Consider the following 22,845-nt stretch of genomic DNA (forward strand, 5'->3'; position numbering starts at 1 on the left):
ATGCTTGAGGTACAACTCTGGCCCCGAAGTTTTCCTGTTCTTAATTAGGCAATAGACTCCAGAAACAGGGCCAGTTGTAGGATTAGCACTGCAGGTGGGATCTAGGAGGGGACTACCTTCTGGGTGACCTGAAACCTGGTTAATGGATAAATGGAGAAAAGAAGGGAGCCACATTGCCCAATAAGCTTGGGGAGCTGTCAAGGACAACAGAGAGAGGTTTCACACTTTTAGAGACAGTTAGGTACATAGTCTTGCAGGACACACAGATCCATGTTTCTTTCCCTCTGATGCACTGAATTTTCCGCTAGTGTCCTGCTGGGAGTGCTCAGAGCCCTGCAAGGGGGCCTGGGTCTCCAGGTGCCTGGATGTCCGTGCTGCAGTGGCTGCTGGGTGTTCTGCACAGGGTGTGACTGTGTTAGAACACTAGCTGTGACTCATTTGGCTGTATGCTAGAAACCTCTGTATGTGTGTTTCCAGCCACTTCCTAATTTCTAGATTTTTGCTGTGTCCAATGTCTGGCAGACTTCAAAAACATTGAACCCTTGCTGAAAAACATATGGTTGGTGTGTTGGGTTCTCACTGGGCTGCAAGACAAGAGGGTGTGCAGGGGAGAGGCATTGTGTCCTCACCTTGTGGCTTTGGGATGGAGTAGGAGCCTTACACATCCTGGCTGGGTGGCAGTATGGAAACTTCAGGGAACTTCCCAGACCCTTCCAGGACCAGTCTGGGCTAAAAGGAAAGGCAACCAGGGCCAGAACAGGATATAGGAAATGCGCAGTGGTGTTCGTCAAGTCAGAACATATGCCTGAATGTATATAAAGAGACAGCACTTGGATACCACAGTGAGAAAAGGAAGTAGGAACTACTCAGCATAGTCAAATACATGGATTTTATGCCAAGAAGTGAGTCTTTGATAATCTTCAGCATATGTTCAGCATCTTTGATAAAAGCCTGGTCGTCAGATGTGATTCAACCCTCCCTCATGCTAGGCATACTCCAGTGGTGCTGTCCTGCACAAGGAGAGGAGCTTTGTCAGTCACCCTCTGGTTCTGCAGAAGCTGAAAATGGCATTTCTTTGCCCTAGTGGCCACCTTCTGTCCTTTTGCTAAATTTTACCATGGAGCTGATAATTGTCCAAAGCATTGTGTAAGAGGCACAGGGTCTCTTTCATCACAGCAGGGTTTTTTCCATTGCTACTTTTTCCTGGTTTCTCTAGGGCTGATGTAAATACCTCTGCAAACAGATTTTGCCAAGTGTATTTCTTAATGAAGTAGGGTCTAATACTAGCTTATTCTTCAGAGGTTAGTGGTGGACTACATCAATGTGTGAACTTGGGGCCTGCACTTGACAGCCAATTGACTTAAGTATTAATTACCTGGTGCCTAAAGCCCATGTGCAGTCCTTGTAGGCAGAGCAGGATCCTGTGTTGTGCCTGCGAGGCAGCCTCGTAGCCATGTCTGGACTCCACTTTGGATGTTTCTATCAAAATAAAGACATGAATGCCAGCAGGAATGGCTTCATTCCCGCTCTCTGTATTAGAGACATCTGAGCTTTGCAGGATCCCTCAGTCCTGCTCGGTGTTCCCGTTTGGGCAGGAGTTGTGTTGCTGCTGATGCGCTGTCTCCGAGCTGTCTCCCGGTGTAGATTGCCGCGTGTTCGCAGGAAAGCGGATAAACGACACCGAGCCATTGAGCTTATAAGTAGCACACTGGCATCTCGCCACCAAAATATAAATACATTAAATGTACAGGAGGAATGTTCATTCTGTTGTTTAGCCTTGGACGTGCCCCAGTTAGGTAAATTTAATCTTCTTGAGGGTTGTTGCGTTACAGCTGAATGAGATAGGCCATTATCTTATTACTGATCTTTCTGTCATTCAGGATTCGTGTTCTGGCATTCATGGTGTGAAGTGTGCTTGCCCCAGAGAGGTTCTAGAAGTGTTTTCCAAGGAAGATTAAGGTGCATGGGAGATCTGTTAGCACCTTGCAAGTTTTTACCCTCTATCATGGAAATGTTCATGCTCATTGTCAGTGTTGCCATTACTGGTCCAGCCTCCTGTTGGTAGAAATGTACGGAATGGTGGCTTTGCCTGTATTTGCTAGGAAATGTCTGTAACTCAGTGTCACAGCATTTATTTTCTTCCTGGTATTCTTCTGCAGCTCCTTCCAAAATCCCTGTCTGTGCCTCTGCTGCTGCTGAGGTTGGGAACAAAGCTTTTGATGACTCCAGGGTGAGCAGGGGTCAGTGTTAAGCAACAGATCCAAAGCCCATGGATTACATTAAGGAGGAATCTCTTCATTGTTTTCCACTGGTGCTGGGTCAGGCCCTCCAAATGTGATCCTACAGCATTAATGCTTGTGACTAATCCCACTGAAACCCAGGGAGCTGTTCCCATGTGTAAGCACTACCAAATCCAGTGTGCAGTGCTAACAAGCACTCTGCAAGAGTTTAGGACTCCTTTTGGTTGTACAATGAAGGGAAGGGATGAGGCAGGAAAAGGCAAGGAAAGGGAATACATGAGCAGAGAAATTCTGAGTTGGTTATGAAGAACAGTGATGTTCTGTACAGAATGCAAGTGCTTAAAAAAGTAAGACATCAGCTGTGTGTTCTACAGATAAGAAAATGTTATTTTATTGAATGGAGATATATATGTCTCACCTATCACATGAACTAATCAGTGTAGGCTTTTAGAAGAAATCTGTAATTACTCTGAGCATGTCATTAGTTAGATGCAAAATGAATGATATTGCTCCATTTTATTACCTCTAGTGATATAGCCATTTGTATCATAAATTCATTGACCTCATCTTAAATGATCAATTCTGGGAGATGGACTTGATTCATTAATTCTTAAGTGACATTTTTTTCTCCTCCAGTAATTTTCTCGTTGTTGTAGAGATTGCTTTTCTGCCTTCTTGTATGGTATTGTGAGGCATCATATTACCTGCATATTACCTGCATATGGGTCCCACATTTTTATACCTATTATTTTAACTAAGCAGCACAGACTGATTGCTTATGTAAACAAGAAAGAATTAGAGAAAAAAACAAAAGAAAATTATGAAATACATGAATGTAGAAGATAGACATTTTTCACTGATGTAGCTTCAACACTTTGAGATATTGCATCAAGGTCTCAATGTCTCATCAAAATCATCAATATCTCATTAAATCAATGAGATAATTATTGAATATTTGGTCTATGCAGGGTATTCAGAGGAACAGATTTGCTGCCTTTAATTTATCTAGCTTTAATTAATTTTATTTAGCAATAAAATATACAGAAGGGCCTGTGATCAATATGTGAGTGAGGCAGGCATACTTCAGAGTTTCTTCTTCTTTGGTGAATTATTGAAAACTGGAGAAATCAGTAGAGAATTTGTAAGGAGGATTTCTAAATATTTTACCAAGGAAGAGAAAATATTTGTTTAGCCAGGAGAGACGCAGGAACCCACTGGAGATAAACAAATCAATACAGCAATAATACAGTGAAGTGTTTCAGTGAATTTTTCAAATGCTAACTAATAAAATTAAATTATTAGAAAAGATGCCACAATTTTTTGTGGGGCTGTATTTCTCTTTCAGTCCCTTTAATTAAGGTCATGGATGGGGCTCTTCCTAGAGGAGGCTGGGTTTGCTTTCTCATATTTCTCAGGCACTTCTTTGGCAGCAGACTTACAAGGTGGTTCACTTCTTTGTCCCAAAGGAAAGGAAAGTCTTCACTGCAGCTGCACCTGAAGTCCTGCTCCATCCCTCACTGCAGACACCTCTGAGGCCATTCTCCTCCTTGTCTTTCCACTGCAAATAGATGGTGGTGGGGCAGGGTCTGCCTGCCTCAGGAGCTGTCTGGGAGCTCCTAGAACCTTTTTGTACACCTCCTACCGTACATGTGGAGACCCTCTGCATCTTTGCCAGCCCTCGGGGCAAGAGCAGGCTCTGCGAGCAGCAGAAGGAGTGTGGTGGAGCACATCCTGATTCCATGCATGCAAAATAGATAGCCTTTTATGGCTACAGCAGCGAGCTCTCACTCAGAAATTACATTAAGGTAAATTCAGCAGCTCCACTGAGTTAAATAGTATCCTATTACCTCATGGTGTAGACTCACAAATTCCCCTTTTGTCTGCTTTGAAAACAGTGGCAAACCAGAAAATTTCAAGAGGTTGATTATAGGATGGGTCCATCATGTGTGCTGTCTTGCCAGGTGGGTGGCAAAACCCACACCCGTGCCAAATATGCAGGATGGTTCGGTGCCCACTGCAGTGTGTTTGCACTATTTGCAGCACAAGCTCCAGGGCTGTCTGTGATGGCCACTGAGCCTTCCTGTGGGGAGCAGACAGAGAGCTGATACCTGAAAAAATCCAGGAGCTTTTGGAAATGGGATTGCCCCCTCTGCCCTCCTTGCTGCTCTCCCATTTCCCCATCTGCCCCACACTTGGGGGGATGCATGCACCATGGCAATGCAGGCATTTATCTCAGCAGTTCCCTGCATCTGACAGCCTTTTTGTCCATGTATTTTAGGGTGTGACACCATCACTGTGTGTTCAATGCAGGGCTGGACTTGTTTGTACTGGGGCAAATGGGGCACCATGCTGAAAATGCACCCTTGCTGATGCCACATGCACCGAGCAGCACCAGCACCTCCTCTGCTTTATCTCACAGGGCACAGTGTCTGTATGTCCAAGCTAAAAATCTGAGTGCTTCATTCCAAACTTCAGGGTTGACTTGGGAGTTGCTACTTCTCAATTATTCAGCTTGATTTAAATGTTGGGATAAAAGAGAGGGAGTGTGTGCGTGTGTGTATGAATGGGGAGGGAAGCAGGAGGGAAACAAACAGCAACCTGATGGGATAGCCAAAAGGTAGAGGAGTTAAATGGGCTAATAGCCATAGCATATAGTGTGTGTGTGTGTGTGTGTGTGTCTCTATATACATTAAAGATACACTACTGAAAACTCAAGAATGTCGCCACTGTTTATGTTAAAGGAAAGCTGAGAGTTAAATGAGATGGGTAATCAGATGCCCAGCATATGTTGTTTTGAATTGTTTATATGGCCAATAGTTATTAAAATTAATTATGCTTTTAATGCAATCTTTTCACAATCATAGCCTTTTTTGGGGTTTCTTGTGTATTTTTTTTTCCTTTATACAAAAGATAGAGTCATTTCAAAACAAGCTAGTATGGGCTATTTGGAAAAGGCAGAACAAACAATACCAGGCTATATTTTGACATGGTCATAGGCTCAACATGCTGATAGAAAGCACCAAAAATCTCTGTCAGTGGAGTATTTTGAGAACTAATGTAAATGACAAAAATGGGGGGGGAGTTTGTGTGTGTAAAATTCTGTCAAAAAAGTGAGGCACTGAAAAATCTGACATCTGTTTATCTGTTTATAGCTATGGCAAGATTACTCATATTAATTCTTGTTTAAAATGCCATATGAAGGAAAGGCATTTGTGCAAACAAGAGTCATATTTGAATTGTAGATCATGTCTTCACCATCTGTGAGAGCTGTTGGTGTTGCAAAATTAATGTGTTAATGAAATCACAATAATTTCTCTGAAGTAATGGATTCTGAAGCCTAGAATGACTATTTTTTGAACTTTGGTGTCTAGTGGTTTACAACTGGGAAAACCTTTCACAGCTTAATTAGTTCTGCAGCATTATTTAAAAAAAAAATTGGCTGTGCCTTCCCCACACCAATAGCAACACAAAAAAGGATTAAATGGAAAGCAGAGAAACAAAACAAAATTGAGCTTGCAGTGCAAACTTTTTTGCCGTAGTATTTGAGAAGTTGTTAAACAGGTCCTTGCTTGCCAAGAAGTTTTACTCAAAGTGACTTGTACACAAGAGTGGGCAAACAGCTCAGAAAATAATTCCAGCTTGCTGAAACATCACAAATTGGGACTATTTGAACCTTATACAAATATCCTGACTTTTTCCAAGTTTCTTCTTGGAATGAAGGGCAAAGAATCAATGATGCTTTTTCTTTGTGATGCCATTTTGAAATATCACACTCTTTCCAACTTATTATTTGATACCCTTAGTAAAATACTAAATGTTACTGTGAGCTGCAGTTTAGCAGAAAATGGTTTGCATTCATTTCCAGCAATTTTCTGAGTCCTTTTCCAGTTCTCACACTCCTTGTGTAGTATGGCATCTCAGATGGCACAGGCGTGCTTAGATTACCACCAAGGAGTAATCACAGCCATACTCATATGGACTCTGCATACTTACATATGCATGTTATAACAGTTTATGCTGAGGATTCTTCTCTGTGCTATGGGTTTAAGATGTACAATGCATCGTATAAGGTAGACCTGAGATCATGGGAACCAGAAAAGGGGAGGGGCATTCAATTCATTAATATGTTGGAGGAAAAAAATGGTGCAGTTTTCACAAATGTAACTTCTTTTTTTCCTGTTAGAAAAATGATGTATTTAGCAACTGAAAAATTACTTTAAAAATAACACTATGAAGAGAAGATTGCTTTTCTTACCTGATTTGATTTTATTACTGTGTTGTAGGTATGTGACTGGTGTAAGCACATAAGACACACAAAAGAGTATCTGGATTTTGGGGACGGGGAAAGAAGGCTTCAGTTCTGCAGTGCAAAATGTCTCAATCAGTACAAAATGGACATTTTCTACAAAGAGACACAGGCCAATCTTCCAGCTGGACTGTGCAGTACATTACATCCTCCAGTCGAAAATAAAGCAGAAGGCACTGGGGTGCAGCTGCTGACTCCAGATTCTTGGAATATACCGCTAGCAGATGCTCGGAGAAAAGCCCCATCCCCAGCGTCTGCAGCTGGCCAAATTCAAGGCCCTGGACCATCAGCGTCTACCACTGCCTCTCCGTCTGACACTGCCAACTGCTCTGTCACTAAAATCCCCACGCCAGTTCCCAAACCTATTCCCATTAGTGAGAATCCAAATATTCCACCAGTTTCTGTCCAGCCACCTGCTAGCATTGTGCCTCCAATTGGTGTCCCACCTCGCAGTCCTCCCATGGTGATGACAAACCGTGGGCCAGTTCCTCTGCCCATATTCATGGAACAGCAAATTATGCAGCAAATCCGTCCACCGTTTATTCGTGGGCCGCCTCACCATGCCTCAAATCCTAACAGCCCTCTGTCAAATCCAATGATTCCTGGAATTGGTCCCCCACCAGGTGGTCCCAGAAATATGGGCCCCACCTCTAGCCCCATGCACAGGCCAATGCTTTCCCCCCATATCCATCCCCCCACAACACCTACCATGCCTGGAAATCCTCCTGGCTTGTTGCCACCTCCCCCTCCCGGAGCTCCTTTGCCCAGTCTTCCCTTCCCCCCTGTCAGCATGATGCCAAATGGTCCTATGCCTATGCCACAGATGATGAACTTTGGATTGCCATCCCTTGCCCCACTGGTGCCACCCCCAACTCTACTAGTGCCATATCCTGTCATTGTCCCTTTGCCCGTTCCCATCCCCATTCCCATCCCCATCCCTCACATCAACGACTCCAAACCCCCCAATGGCTTCTCCAGCAATGGGGAAAGCTTCATTCCGAGTACCTCCAGCGAGACGCCTGGGGCAAAGCCAACCAATAGCTCTTCATCCCCTCGAGAGTCAAAGCAAGGATCATCCAAATCCTCTGACTCATCACCGAGCTGCTCAGGCCAGTCCCTTAATCAAGCTAAAGTGCTTCAGGAGCACAGTAAAAATGAAGTTGTTGATTTGACTGTCAGACCTAGTAGTCCACTGAACAGTAAATTTGGTTTCCCCAGTGTGCTGCAGGGTCCACAGGACGGTGTGATAGACCTAACAGTAGGCCACCGGTCTAGGCTGCACAATGTCATCCACAGGGCTCTGCACGCCCAAGTGAAAGTGGAACGTGAACCTAACAGTGTTGTAAATTTGGCTTTTGGTAGCTCAGACAAAAGGAACTGCAGTGACTGCAGGGACAACTGCAGCCCGGTTGACTCAAAAACGTTACCGTGCAGTGACGGAGCTCACTGCTGTCCCGTCTCCTTGGCCGCTGGCACGCCGGGACTGGAAGCTGGCGCAGCGGTGTGCAACGTCATTGTGAATGGCACAAAGAGCACAGAGGGTTCCAAGAACCCGGAGCCGCCCCAGGAGCCCAAGAAGGCGCAGCCCCCGGAGGAGCTGGCGGTCAGCGAGCTGGAGTCCGTCAAGGAGAACAACTGTGCTTCAAACTGCCACCTCGAGGGAGATGCTGGCAAGAAGACTGGGGAGGAGCCCCTGGCTGGGGGAGACAAACAGGACCCGAACCTTAACAATCCAGCAGATGAGGACCATGCATATGCTTTGAGGATGCTGCCCAAGACAGGCTGCGTGATCCAGCCTGTGCCAAAACCAGCAGAAAAGACTGCTATTGCACCGTGCATTATCTCAACGCCAATACTCAGCACAGGGCCAGAGGATCTGGAGCCACCATTGAAAAGGAGGTGTCTCCGAATTCGAAATCAGAATAAGTAAAGGTTTGTGTAATCACTACTGCCTTCTGTGTGAATAGAATTCAGTATTTTCAGGTATGAGGTCAAACTCATGTGGATGTGGCTTTTATGAAACAAAAAGTTACAAATTCCAGTTTATGAGCACTTTCAGAAAACTATTGATATTTGTGTTTTAGTATTGTTTTTTGTGTTGTATTGCATCTGTACTTGTCAGTACTCCATTCATCAGCAGCCTCATTACACTTTTGCTCAAAGAACATATCGTGGTGGTTCTGGCTGTGAAGTTATTGTGCTGTGTCTGTCAAAGTCAGTGGTTTTCTGCCTAGAATATTGTACAGGTCTGGGCCATTAATCTGCTTGCTTGTTTCAGCTGAGTTACACAGCAGCTCAAGCCTTCCTGATGACTGAAATTGCCCTGCAGCATAGCATAGAGCCGGATGACCCAGCAGGTTCCTGCTAGCTCAGATCCAATGGACTTAGCAAATGTTCCAACCATCTAACTTTGGTCTGCCTCCAGACTGCACCCTGGCTTTCCAATTAGCTGTTCTCTTGAGACTGAACTTCTCTCCATGAGCTTTCCTTTCTCATGTGTTGGTGCCTAGAGACTGCCTGCTGTTTGAGACTTGCATGCTATAGCTTATTGCAGCAAAACCTCTGCTGTAGGGCTTTACTCCCTTACCTGAGGTGTCTGCCTTTAGTGCAAGTCTCACACCTTAGAAAAGCAGCTGAGATGTGCCTCAGCCCTGCACTTGGTTTGTGGATCCTGGTAGGGCTGCAGAGCAAGGTAGAGATATGGGTAACTCCACAACCCCCATGGCTTGTCCAAGGACAGTGCTCCAGGTGCCGAAACCTCTAATCCTTCATTTCCAATCCCTCTGATAGCATAGTATCTTTGTAAAACCCTTAGTTTAGTATGTGTCAGATGCTTCAAACCTGTGAGCAAGGAACTGTCTTATGAATCTTCCCTGTCTATCATCCAGTAATGGCTCTGGCAGTCACTGTTGTACCACCTGAACTGGGACAGGAACCCCTTCACAGTTATACACCCCACACTCACACAATTAGACCAGGTTTCCTCACTGGATCGACCCCAGGTTTTCCATATCAGAATTCTGAGATATCCCAATTCTTAAAATAATTTCATCTTGGTGCAATAAATAGATAGCAAAATCACAACTTGAGCTGATGCCTTTGCATAGGGATCCAGAACAAAGGAACCCCTGAGCTTTTTAACCTTTATATCCTCACAGTCTAAGCACAGGAGAGTCTGGAGGCTGTTGGGGTTGAGTGTCTGGTCACCCTGTGTCCTTTATAATGGAAAGGATCAGTGCCCATTCCCATCCTCCTGCCATCCTCATGCTTGGGTCCTGCCCCTCCCAGAGCTCACCTGCAGCTGACACTGCAGCTGCACACTGAGCTACCTGCACTGAATATATTCCTTAACAAAAGTAATGTAATGGAATTTATTTAGATTCACAAGCACGGAGAGCTTCTTTCAGGAAAAAGGGAAATGGTGGGAGTTGCAAGAAATCTGTTCAGCAGTAAAATACTGATGGTTTGCCGGATGTGGCTTGGGGACATGCCAGATTTCATTACAATCCGTGGAATATTCTGTAGCCTGCAGTAAATGCCTGTCCCTGGTAGCACAAATAGTGACTGCAGTGGTGTTTGGCACCTACAGCCACAGATAGCAGCAGCAGGCTGTGTAATCTGGGCCGTTGCAGTATCTCCCTGCTCCATCAGTGTGGGCTAATTGCACCATCAAAGACACATAGTATAGTCAGGGTTCCCCTCTCGTTTGTTAGCACTGCATTCCCTGTGCTGATTGCAGGGCTGGAAACATTACTTCCCTTCAACAACAGTATTTATTTACTTTTTTCAGTGAAACACAACCATAAGTCTTTGCTGTCAGCATGTGCTGACATGTTTAAGAGATACACTAATAAGAATAGAGGACAATTATCACATTCTTGGACAAGTAATCAGCATATACAATTACTCAGAGGTCAAATGACTATTTCAAATTTTTACACACTCATAGGTCTTATTAGTGGGGATCCCCCTGCTCACCTCATAGGTTTTATTAGTAGGGATCCCCCTGCTCACCCCTGAGATATGGAATGTATGTCCCTCAGCAGCAATATCTTTGTTGCAAACCCCAGCGTTACCTTTGGAATGTGAAAGATTCCCTTCATGAGTGTATGCATGCTTCTACCTAGGGGTAGCAATTTGATCTAGTGAGAAGGCCACTATTTGGCTGTATCCTTTTTATTAAATTTTAGGACAGCCATGGTTAACCCTTCCTTTTCCCACCTCATTGAAGCACCTCATAGCTGCTTATTTCAAGACACTGCTAGATTTGCACATTTATGTGCTTATTCTGTAGTCAAAGACAGGCTGATTGTTGGCATCTGTTTCTGCTTGCCTGAACTGTCCAGGCTGCAGCAAAGGTCCTAGTCCCAAGAGGAGTTTAGTAGCATTCAAAGCCAGAGTTTAAACCCTCAAATAGAGTTCTGGCTTCACTGAATGTGTATTTTTGCCTGTTGACATGATTATTCATGACATCACTTCATGGATAGTATTTGAGGAGAAAGTGGGCAAACTGAACAAGCTGCATTGGAAAGACAAGGATATTTTATCACTCAGTTACTGTCCTCATCCCTTTGTATTATTTAAATGTCAATAACTGCCACTGTGATTATCCTCAGGAATAACTTTTCATCCTGAGTTTTACATATTTCTTTGCCTCAGCATAAGGGCTGTCTAACAGGGAAGTTTTCAGGTTGCCAGGCAAGATTAATCTGACCCAATACAGACATCTGTAACAAAGATGCAGCTGAGCTAATTGCCTAAACTCTCTTTAAAACCAACCTAGAAAAGCAAGCACTTCAAAGAGACAGCTGAGCTCATCCCAGAGTCAACAAGGAAGACAGCTCAGACGAATTGTGCCCTAGGAGTGCCTATTTCTGCCTGCAGTGAGGGAAACTGAGGGTGACTGGCACAGACATAGATGTCCACATAGATGCTGGAAGTTAAGAAGCCCAGCTTAGGTGTCTGCTGTACCTCTGGGTTTTGTGCAGCAGCACAGCATGGCACGGTGATGGTTATTAGTCTGTGTTCATCCCCTCATTCCTTCAGAAAAAGAAAAGAAGTAACCTCTGTGCAGAAGATATGGGATACCAGGGTCCTTATGTGCTCCAAGAGAAAGAGGATACCCCAAATACTCTGCAGAAGTAAACAGCATGGTAACCATCTCATTCCAGTGGGTACCTCAGTGAAATGCGGGTGGGTTTTGAGTGTCTCAAGGCACGCACCAGTGATTTGTGCAGCTCTGATGATTGATTTGAGGTGAGGACTCTGTGGTTTCATGCAGAGCCCTTCTTTTGCTATTTCAGCATTGCTGGTCACAGCCAGTCTGGGGGAAGCAAAAGGGCTCTGCCTTAGATTTCTGCCCTCACTGCCTGTGAGGACTGAGCAGGGCTCAGAGCCTGTCTGTGTCTATGCAGAGGGGACAACAAGGGGAGAAAATATCAGTGTAGCTTCTTGCACTGCAGCCCTGACCTCTGCCAAGCCCATGGGTTAGCTCCTCCTGCCCTGGTTTTGGGAAGCAGAGAGATAAAACCTTTCTTCTGCAATCCATTTGTGGGGAGGATACTTCAAGAGAGACTACTACCTCATAAAAATTCTAATAAATTACAAAGAAGATAGAAGCTGCACTAACATGTGTTGATTTGGGCCCTTGGAGGTTTGTACTGATAGCACTGGCCACACTAACCTGGGAGGAAAAAGTCCAGACAGTTGTCTTTTTCTGTCTTGCTTCTCACCTACCCAAATTGGAAAATCTGAACATATTGCTCTAATGTGCAACTTTTCCTGGATTTTATTTCCCATCAAATTGTGTGACAAGAAGAAAATTAGCCAAATATTTTTACGCTAGAGTTCTGGACAGACAGATTGAATCCATGTAACAGCAACACAGACTCTCTAAAAAGGAATCAGTGCAAGCGTAACCTTTTTGGGCAAGTTTCCAATCCCAGGATTATTTAATGTACCAATTACTTGATTATTGAAAGTGCTAATCAGCAACATAATCCTTGATGTTAAAGTTTAGTTTCTCCATCAGGATGTGGACTGTCAAGCTGTTCTAGCTTGATGCAATTTGAAAAACTATCAAAATATGTCTCAGTGCCGAAGTCCTGCTATGATCAAGGAATGAAGCTAGGAAGAATATTCTGTTGAGTGCTACATTTTCAAGTTTGAGCAATGTGAGTTTCTAAAATTAGCAGTGTTAGTGTTGCCTGCCTACATGCTTTATGCCGTGGCGGGATCTGTTTTAACCCACCAGCTTTGATGTCAACATTTCCTAAAGCAAAGAAATGAAAACACTGAGGTCTGCTTGGATTTAACATGATAGTTATGTTAAACTAAATGAGAAAATGAAGTGGCACATGCTAAACTCACAACTAGCTTCTGTGTGTGCATACGTGTGTGTGTGTTGAGTAATCCTGTGTTGGGGACAGAGGGGTCAGGAAAGGAAGGAGTTTTTCTGCTTGGTGCGTGGCCACCTGTAGAGCCAACCTGTAGGTCCCAGGGTCAGCATGTGCTGAGTGAAAGGCCCAAACCTTCAGTTGTCTAGTCCATGCATTGTACTCATAAAAATATACAGCATGCAGAACACTCAGTTCAGAGCAGAAGTAATATATATCCCACTTTGAGCTCCTCTGCCCATAATGGTCCAGCACAAGATTTTCTGCTCTGGTCTGGATTCCTGAGGCCAGGGCCATGGCTATGAACCTCTTTTTTTTTAGCCAGAGAGATTTTATCTCTCTTTTGTCACTGGGGTATCTATCTACCAACATCTTTCTTACCTCTGCCCAGCTTGCTATGATCAGGACAAAATTTGACCTTTAAGATATACTTGAAAACAGTTTTTCTATGTTTGAACACATTTCTATGCTAGTCATCTTTGTTGACACGGTACTATGGGCCAGAGCCTTAGCTAATTTTATCTGGTTATAGTTCCACTGATGCCAAACTAATTTAAATCAGCAGAGTAATTGGACTCATACACTTAACACCTACTCTTCTGCTTCAGAAGTTTTCCTTCACCTGGCTTCTTATGAGCCTACAGAAATTTTCCATTTATCCAAAGGGGGAGAGGAGAGACTTTTAACACCACAGAGCCTCAAACACATTTGCTTGGAACTGAGGCTTTGCCCTTGAGAACTGCCTGACTCTAGCAATATGATCTTATGTTTCAAAATTGCCTGTATATCTTCTCAGGTATATTAAGTCAGAAAAAGGGTTTCCCAGGGAAGAAAAAAAAAAAAAAAAAAAAAAGAAAAAATGAGAAAAGGGTTCTCAAAATAGTGAAGTATAAGATGACATACTTCCAGGGTAGCTTTTAGCTCCCACATCTTGCTGCCGGGGTGTGGGAGTGCTAACTTCCGTCTCAGTGGCAGTAAATAGCAGGCTCGTGGTACGCTGCCACAGATCACTGCACACTCTTTGAATCAAAGGAGCAAGTGCTGATTTCTGATGGGCTCCTCCTGCTTTTCTATAAAACCTCCTAGGACACATGTTTCAAATATGGAATCTGATTCTTGAACTCAGTTTAGAAAATAACTACACATGGTCTGATTTGTAAAGGTAATAAGCATCCAGGGCTGCTGGCAAATAAAACACACAGCCAGAACTTGACAGCAAAAAAAAGGCATAGCTGAATTGACAGACCCACAGAAATGAAGAACCTATGACATCTGCAGACTGTAGTCAACCTGACAGCTCCCAGGATCTCAGACCACTGATTTCAGAGATAATTTTGGTGCTTACTTGCCATTATTACTTTTAATTGTCTTATGAAATGAAAATCATTTGAAATGAAATGAAGCACCATGCCATCCCCTGAGTTGGTACAACCCACATTCATATTGAAACCATGAGTTGCTCATAATACTTTGCCAGGCTTTAAAGACTGCCCAAGCACTTTCATTAGCATAAAGTCTAAAATGCTTCTCTTATTTAAGTTGGTTCAAAGCAGGTTTGGCTGCACTGAAAAGTGTTAAGTGTGAAACAGCCCTATGGGGAGACTTGAGCTCTTTATCAGCCTGTCCTTGGGCTGTCGAGCTAGAAGTCAGTGGTGCAGGGGAATTTTATGGGGGTGGGGAGGAAAGCACAACTCATAATTAAATACAGAGTCCCTAACAACAAAGACCATAGTAAAACAGACTCTTGTAAAAACACTTGTAAAAACATCATCTAGACATCGATTGCCTTGATATGCAGGGGCCAAGATGCTGGATGGTCTGTGTCTGATTGCCACTGAAATCTGATGAGGAGTTAAGCACCTCACAGCCTTTGTGAAGCTTGACCCTGAAACACCATAGCCAACTTAAGTGCAGAGCAGTGAGCTCCAAACAACTGTGAGGAGCTTATAAACTATTTAGCAGTATTATGAGCAATACCTGAAAGTGGAAGAGAAAGGAGCAAAATATTTTTGTGCACTGTGGTTGTGAAAAAGTTGAACGTATTCAAGCAGTGAGCCATAGATTTTAGGATAAAATTATTGTTTAAAAAATACAGTGGAAGATTGAAGAAAAGTAGAAACAAAGCTCTTTGAGCAAGAAGTCAGGAGGAAATCAGACAGTGGCAAGCAAGACTTTCTGCAGCAATTTTTGTTTCCAGATTACCTGCTGAGTCTCTCCTGCCTAATTTTAGGTCCCATAAAGGTAAGCATGTTTCTGGGTGCCTCCACCAGCCAAAGCCTCACGGCTGAGACCTACTAATCATGACCTTATTTACATTATTTTGATAATGAGCTGCAGTGCACTCGCAGGACTGAAAGTTGTCTTTGGAAACGTGTGTGATCATCTCGTGAGAGCCGTGAATCAAAGTAACCTCTAACATTCTGCAGAGCCCTCAACTATTTAATGTCTGCTTCTACCATGAAAATTACAGCTGATTAAATATCTGGGCTTGATCCTGCTCAGTCCTGTGTGCACTCAGCATTTGGTGCCTCTAATGCAAGCTGAAGGCCCTCGGCACGTTACAGATCGAGGTCCTGCCTCCGACTTCTTTGCGTGGCTTTAGTTCCCCAGACACAACTTTGGTATTTGCAAAGAATGGTATTCCTGTACAACATGTGTCTCAATTTGTAATGATATCCACCCTGCAGCTGGCTTGCTTTTCCAAGGGTTTCTGAAACATTGCTGCCTTAAATTCGAGCCAACCTTCAATAACAAATTATCTAAAGGCAAAGAGGCTGAACTGCCTTTGCTGAGGGGACACCCATGCTCCCTGCTGTGCTCCATCTTCCAGTCCCAGTTTTGGACTTTGATGCTGTGTAATGTAATCATCTTCTATGAAGGCAGATATTAAAAAAAAAACAAAAAAAAAACCTAAGAAATAGGGGGTTTTGGGATCGGGTAGTGTTGAGTGAAATAACTATGGAGTTCTGACCTCTCTGGAAAGATCTGCATCCCATCATCAGGTGATTGATATTGGAACCTATGGTTAGAGCAATTTTCAGCCATTTATTTGGAGCCCATGTGTGGTTAAATGTAAAACTTTGTGTCTCCTGCTTATGCTCCAAATATTTATAAGGTTTCATGAACCACTTGTGCTGCCACTTCTATGTTCCTTATCCAAAAAGAGGAGAAAAAAAGCCCTTTCCCACAGGAATCCTCCAGTTGAGAGAATCTTGAATACGACTAGAAAGGATGCATGTTGAAGTCACATTTGATTTTTGACCCTAAATTTCAAAGATCAATTAAAATGCCAATTCAGTTTTATTTGAAGCAGTTCACCAATTATTGCTGAAATGGTTATCTTGGTAGTAAAAGTGTTGTTCCTATCTTCTTGGAGTGAGAAAGAGAGAAAATCTAGAGCGGTGTTTGGGCCCAATGCAGTTTTTTCAGTGCCCAGTTCAGTGCAGAGGGTAAGGGAGGTGCCCAAGGATGCCTGGCACTGCACTGATGTCTATGCCAGGTCTCATCCACTTGCTCCTGATGTGTTCTGGATGAGTTATTATTCTTCTTTCTCCTACAAGATAGTGCACATGACACTTTGCCACCTGAGCATGCCCCCTTGCTTTTGGATGAGTCTGCATCTGCTCTTGCTTGGACTTGAAAAGAGCCACAACAAGGGCTGTGAAACCCCATGGGGACAGTGCCAGGCATACAGTCCTGGCTGGTTATGGACAGTGGAGTTGTACATGGGAAAATTGGAAAATATTGATTGCTTTCTGATAAAGGATACTGAAACTTTTCACTATGAAGATCCATTGCTGCTTCAGAAAGTTCTGTTACTGTAATTGTTATAATTTTGTGGCCCACAATAACATTTCAGGTTAAAAAGCCAGGCCCAGGTGTAGTGCAGATGAGGAGGAAGGCTCTCCCAAGGAGGTGCAGGCTGTGGCTCAGCAAGACACCCATCCATACCCCTACCAACAGTTAAACTGCTTTTTTCTGGCTATTTAATTAGTTTTACTGGAGGAATCAGGTTGAATAAGAAAATTGAAAAGCACCTTGGAGTAGTGTTTAGGCCCACAGGAGACTGCTGAAATGCAAATCGAAGTTACTATTCTGATTCAGACAAAATCAGAGGTTTAAAGAAGAGCTGTCACATCACAGTGGTTTTCAGGGAAGAAGAGTAGAAGCTGTCTTGGTTTGGTTTACCTTCTATTTCAGTTTTTCAGTTTATTTTGTTTGGTTCAGTTTGGGTGGGTTTTTTGTTTTGTTTTTTTGGGGGGGGTTTTGAGGGGGTGTTGTTGTGGGGTGTATTTTTGGTTGTTTTTTGGTTGTTTGTTTGTTTTGGTTTGGTTTTTGGTTTTTTTTTGTTTTGTTTTGGGGTTTTTTTTGGGGGTGGGTGGGTGGGTGGTTGTTTTTTTATTATTTTTTTAAAAATACCTTGCAAAATTTCAGCTTTATCCCAGATTAGAATGGGAGAATTTCTTGAAAATTTGGCTGGTTTTTTTTCCACAGGAAAATCTTATCTTCTGCCACATCTGCACACCATTGGGGAAAAGCACACTACTTACAAGGCTGGCAAACATACTGGTGCTGCACTAACTGGGGAGAATGGGCTGCCTTGTTGTTGTGGATTTAAACCAAATCACCCCAGTGTAAATCAGGACTGGCCCTGTCAGGCTCTGTAGAGATTAGAAATCCAGAACCATGATGGCATTTTCCTCTTTGCATCATCCATATACATACCTCAGAGTGCCCCAAAATATGAACCAGAGACTCCCTGACAGTGACAGCCTGGAGGAAATGGTGCAACAATTTATAGAGTTGAGGATGTCCTTACCAGTTCTGCCTAGGCAAAAAAGGCAAATCCCAGGACTCTTCCCCAGTGCACTCCCTGAAGTCATAATGTTTGCTCAGATTGCAGCTCATGTTTCAGTAGAACGGAGAGCCTGAGTTCCACAGGTGACCCCAACCTGAGGTGGATCTTTGCTTACAAGGTCAGAGCAGAAGGAAATCACTACCTTTGAAATCCAGAGTTGTTGCTTAAGGACTCAGCTTGTTTTCCCACTCATGTTAAAAGTCCTCCCTGTCTTGCAATGTGGCATCCCTTCTTTAGCTCATGGAAAGACAAATCAGAGAGTATTCAAAGGGGAAGGTTTTAATAAAGAAGCTTGAACTGCTTTAAGAATTGTAAAAAAGAAAAAAAAAATTAAAAATTACAGAACTGTTACAAGTAACAGATGATTCCCAAGTGTTTCCAGGGCTGAACTTGCTCCCATGCTGACTTTAGCTGCACTCTTGTGGTTTATTTTCAGAGCAGTTTCCCTGAGAAAATAATTGCAGTGCCTTTACTCTAGGGCCATGCATGTCCCAGATGAACTAGGCCCCCTTTTAGCACATCAGCATTCATTGTCTGGGTGAATTAAGTACAGTGCTAAATTATGGAAACTCTGCCATGCCAGTCCACATCAATGGCTGTTTCAGCCCTCCCCACCCAGTCTTTAATTTTTCCTGAACAATAAGATGTGAATCTGGAGACAGAAATGTTCAATGGGGCATAGAATGACAGGGAAGCAAACAAGGAAAAAAACTGTGTGTGTGTCTGGATGTGTGTGTGAGTCCAATGCCATGTCAATGACAAGGCTCCTCTGGGGGAGCAGGACATGGCTGGAAAGGACACTGTGTAAAAACAGCTGTTTCTGGTGGCCACCAGGAGCATGCCATGCTTGGCTTCTGGAGCAGTGCAGAAGAAGGACATGTCCCCACAGCTGAGCCACTCAGCTCCTCAGCATGGAGGGGCAGGGAAGTGAGGAGCACTTCCAGCATTCGGCTCTACCAAGCAGGACCAAGCTTCCCACCACAGGACAAAGGGCTGTAGCTCTGCAGCAGTGCCTGGAAAGAGCTGGATAATGGCAGAGGGGGAGCAAACAGTGGGGAGGCTTTGTCTAGCTGCCAAACTGACCTGCCATGCTCTAACTCTGTGATGCTCTGAACAAGGGTTAAATCCTCCCATGTTGAGCATCAGCTACAGAGGAAGCTCTGTGTGGGTGGGTGCAGCCTGTCACAGCTGCTGTGCTCAGGTTTTGGCTGACAGCCCCACAGGGCACCAGTGCAGCTCTCACCTATTGCAGGGAAGCACTGCATCACTGAGCACACACCGATGAACCTCCAAGCCACCTGCTTGAGCTGGGTCATCATCCAGTTGAGCTGTTCTCCTTTCACCCCACGTTAACAATAGGGCAGAAATGAGCCTTCTTATTTGTTCTCTTTCCTTCATCTTTTCCATGCTGCTTCCTGGGTTTGAACTACAGCCTCTAACTTCTAGGTGGTCTTCCAACCCAGGATCAGCCCAGCCCTACTTGACTTTGGAAGGCAAGCAAAACCGAGTGTGCTTACCTCAGCACAACTCACATAAGCTTAACTCCATGGCTTTACCGTGATGAAAATTCTTTTTGTGGTTGATGCAATTTTTCTATCTGATCAGCAATATTTGATGTGTGTTGAAGGCAGGTTCAGCTAGGGTGAAGAGCATATGTCCCTCTCCTAAAAAGTAATTTGGGTTTTTTGGGGGGAGATATAAATAGCTGACTTTATTGTGCTGGTCATGCACACTAGTGCTGGCACGAGGTGCATAGCATTGAGCTCTGAAGCAGTGATGACTGGTGTGTTCTCATTTCTTTATAGAACTTTGCATGCTATGCCTGATACAGATTTTTATTTTGTAACTTGATTGGTACAAAGATGCATTCATCAAACTCGAGTACTGCCATATGAGCCGGTCAACAGGGAAGGTCCTTCTCGCCATTCTGCACACCCTGTTACTCTGAGCCCATCTGCACCAGGGGAAAGGAGACAGAACTTACACAGCTAGATGTCTGATCCAGGCAGAAAGCATCAAGAGCCACTGAACTTCTTTATGCCTTCCCTCCCAAATCCCTTATTGGTCAGTGCTGTACCATGTACCATGAGACTGGTTAGTGAGGGATGGAAATTCATTTCCATTGCTGTATGGAGAGGGAGAGCAGCATGAGGCTTCCTACAGACATTACAGGTTTAATTTTCTCTGCTTCCCTTTTTGCACCAAGACTTCACAGCCAAAAAATGTGACAGAAAGCACAAACATTACTCCTTAACCTAGATATCATGGTCTCCATGTCATGAAAGTTCATGCTGGTTGACATACTCCATGTGCCTTCCAGTCAATGCTTTAAGGAGGGTGGAGGTTTTGCAGGGGGATACAGGAACATTGTTGAGAGGAATTGCAGAGGAGCCGGTGTGAAGGGGAAGATCGTGGAGCAGACTGAGAAGGAAAATGTGCCCCAGCACCAAAACTAAGGCTGATAAGTATTGCAGAGTTTCAGTCCAAATCTGTATGGGATAGCAGATGCCATCCAAGTAGGGAGACACAGAGAACAATCCCTGCTAGGTAGCTTATATGGCCAGCTGACAAGGGAAGTAGAGGCACACGAAGCAATGGTGTATCTCCCTGTAGCCCCTAGAAACACTAAGGCTCAGGAGCTTATAACTGCCAGGGTGTTGTTGAGAAGGAACATCAGTTTCCAGTTTTTTATCACAGGAATTCCTCCACCTTTCAGCAGCAACCTGGAAGGCTGTGTGTCCCAAAGGCCCTTGAGGCACGAGGGGCAGGCTGGGCAGGAGTGCCTCAGCCTGGCTGCCTGCCCAGTGTGGGGCTGAGTGGGACACGAGCTCAGGCAGTGCCCAACCTGCCTGCAATGAGCCTCTTGCTGCTCCCCCTGACGCCCTCTGCTTGTCTGCTTTGCAGGAGCGCTCGCTGACAGGGTACCTTGCATGGAGAAAGGGAGCAGAGCAAACCACGTCACTCCACTGAATGACACCAGCTGGTCCGCTCACCACCCCCTCTGGCTGAAAGTCCAGCAGAGAAAGCAGCTTCCTGTCATGAAGCCCCTCCGAGGAACCTCGGTCCCACGGGTGCCTTTGACCCAGAAGACAGCACATCACAGATCCACACAGTGTGCTCAGCATTCCTGCGACCACCCCTCCTCTCCTCTCGGAACGCTTTTTCCTCTTGGTTTCTTGCTGGGGGGGATTTTTCACCCGGGTTTCAAAAACCACACGGACCAACATAGGTACTTTTCCCTCACTGACTTCGAAGTTCGGATATTTGAGACTGGACAGTGATACGGATTTTTTTAATTTTTGTTTTTCCTTTGAAAAACTGCTGTGGTTTTGCTGCTACACTAAGAATCGTGATTTGCATTGTATGGTTTTGGACCTATTCAAGTTTTGATGGGGGAAAGGGGTAATACTGGAGTAGCAACGCTTCAGAGTCATCTCTGTCCTACCCATGATGCACTTTTAAATGAAGAGTTAGAATATTTTATTGGCTAATATACTTTCCTTGTTATTTTTACAAAGGCCACCTTTATCCTTTCTAATGCCATATTTTCAGTGTTACACTTTTATGGCTTTTAATTTTTGATTTGACAGATGTAAGAAGCAGCATGAATAGTTTATACTGTGGTTTTTCAGAGACTGAATGCCAAGAGAACTCAGTAAATGTTTATTCTTCTCAGCTTTCTCTTTAAATTCCCCTAAATAGCGCCCCATTTGGGAACAGAGCAAGAGTGTTGAACTAAAGACCAAAATTCCCTCAAGGTGTAAAATAATCTGAGGGGAATATTTGCTGGGCGTCACGAAAGACTTGGATGAAATTTCAACCCTGATGGTTTTCAGTGATCCAGGAAGGCAGTGAGACAATCTCTCCATATGCATAGCCCTTTCATGATAATTAGAATGGTATGGACAAACCAGTGAAAACAAGGGTAAAGTGAGAAAGATCCCCCATGATTCTGTTTCACTGTTTGCTTTCTCCTGTCATGGTTAAGAGAAATGTGCAATTTGATCCTCAATCAGTGGGTGGAGGATAACAGGGTAGAATTTACTTGTGTGCACTTGTACAGTTGTAGCCAAGAGTCCAAAAGTACACTAGAGCATGTTATACTGGCACTGAATTGGTAAGAGAGTTGTGGAGTATCCCATTCTGACAAATAAAAAAGAAAAAAAAAAGAAAATAAAAGAAAAAAAAATACAAAAACCCATAAAAAACCCCACAAAAAATCAAAAAGTAAGAAAAAAACTTAAAAAAAATTTCAGATCACCTTGTGATTCAGTGTAACTGTTTACTAACTCGAATAAAGCAATTGTTCACTCTTGAGTGTTCAGAGTACACCTTTTCTATAAGGCTGCTGAGGAGAAGAGAGGAGCAGTTTGCAGGAGCAGAGTCTCTGTGTCAGTGGTGTTGGGAGCAGGGCAGCAGAATCAGTTGAACCAGAGCCTTGTAGTGATGGTGCACTATGAGCACTATGTATATACTGTATTTCTATATTTTCCTTTGTACAGATTCACTTAAGTCAAGCTACTGTTTTACAGGTGCTCCTTATTTATTAGAGCTGTGAAAGCTTGGAAATCACACCGGGCGAGTAAGCTCGCTTTTTAAAAAAACAAATAAACAAACAAAAAACCAACAAAAAAAAAGGGGTGGGTGGGGGGGAATCCAACAGCTCCTGAGTCTAGGGAGAGAGCTCAAAGACAATTTGATGAAACATCTTCATGAGAGCAAGAATCTGAAGCACCCTCAGTGTGCTCTGCTTTCCTTTCGGTCTTGCAACGCTTTTCTCTCTCCCTGACTGGTGTCAGATTTATTAAAACAAAATAAATCTCCAAGAAAAAAAATGCACTTAAATGTGCTGTTGTTTTATTTTTCTTTTCTTCCCTTCTTTGTGCATGCAATTATTCATTCCTCTACCTGCCTGGTCAAAGACAAAAAGACCCCTGAGTCTGAAGCCACAGAAAATTATGTGTAAGTTGTTCTTGAAAGCTGTATCTATGCCCCTTCCATTTTCGTGCCTCCCTCGACACTTCTCAGTTTCTGCTGTGTTTAAAG

The 22,845-nt window shown here is 43.8% G+C and overlaps 1 protein-coding gene across 3 annotated transcripts in view; it reads left to right on the plus strand.

Moving 5' to 3' along the window:
• Nucleotides 1-22,803, plus strand: part of SOBP (sine oculis binding protein homolog) — a 112,721-nt gene extending 89,918 nt beyond the window's left edge. Inside the window, exons 6-8 of one of the 3 annotated variants that reach the window (XM_079298701.1) lie at nt 6,524-8,478; nt 15,139-15,182; nt 20,704-22,803. In XM_079298701.1, the coding sequence (XP_079154827.1) occupies nt 6,524-8,476 (1,953 nt within the window). In that variant the 3' untranslated portion in view covers nt 8,477-8,478; nt 15,139-15,182; nt 20,704-22,803. The remainder of the gene's footprint in view (nt 1-6,523; nt 8,479-15,138; nt 15,183-20,703) is intronic. The other 2 variants (XM_079298702.1, XM_079298700.1) reach the window with 2 other exon arrangements.
• Nucleotides 22,804-22,845: the final 42 nt, after the last annotated feature.

Source organism: Erithacus rubecula, assembly GCF_903797595.1.
Source record: "Erithacus rubecula genome assembly, chromosome: 2".
Lineage (NCBI taxonomy): Eukaryota > Metazoa > Chordata > Aves > Passeriformes > Muscicapidae > Erithacus > Erithacus rubecula.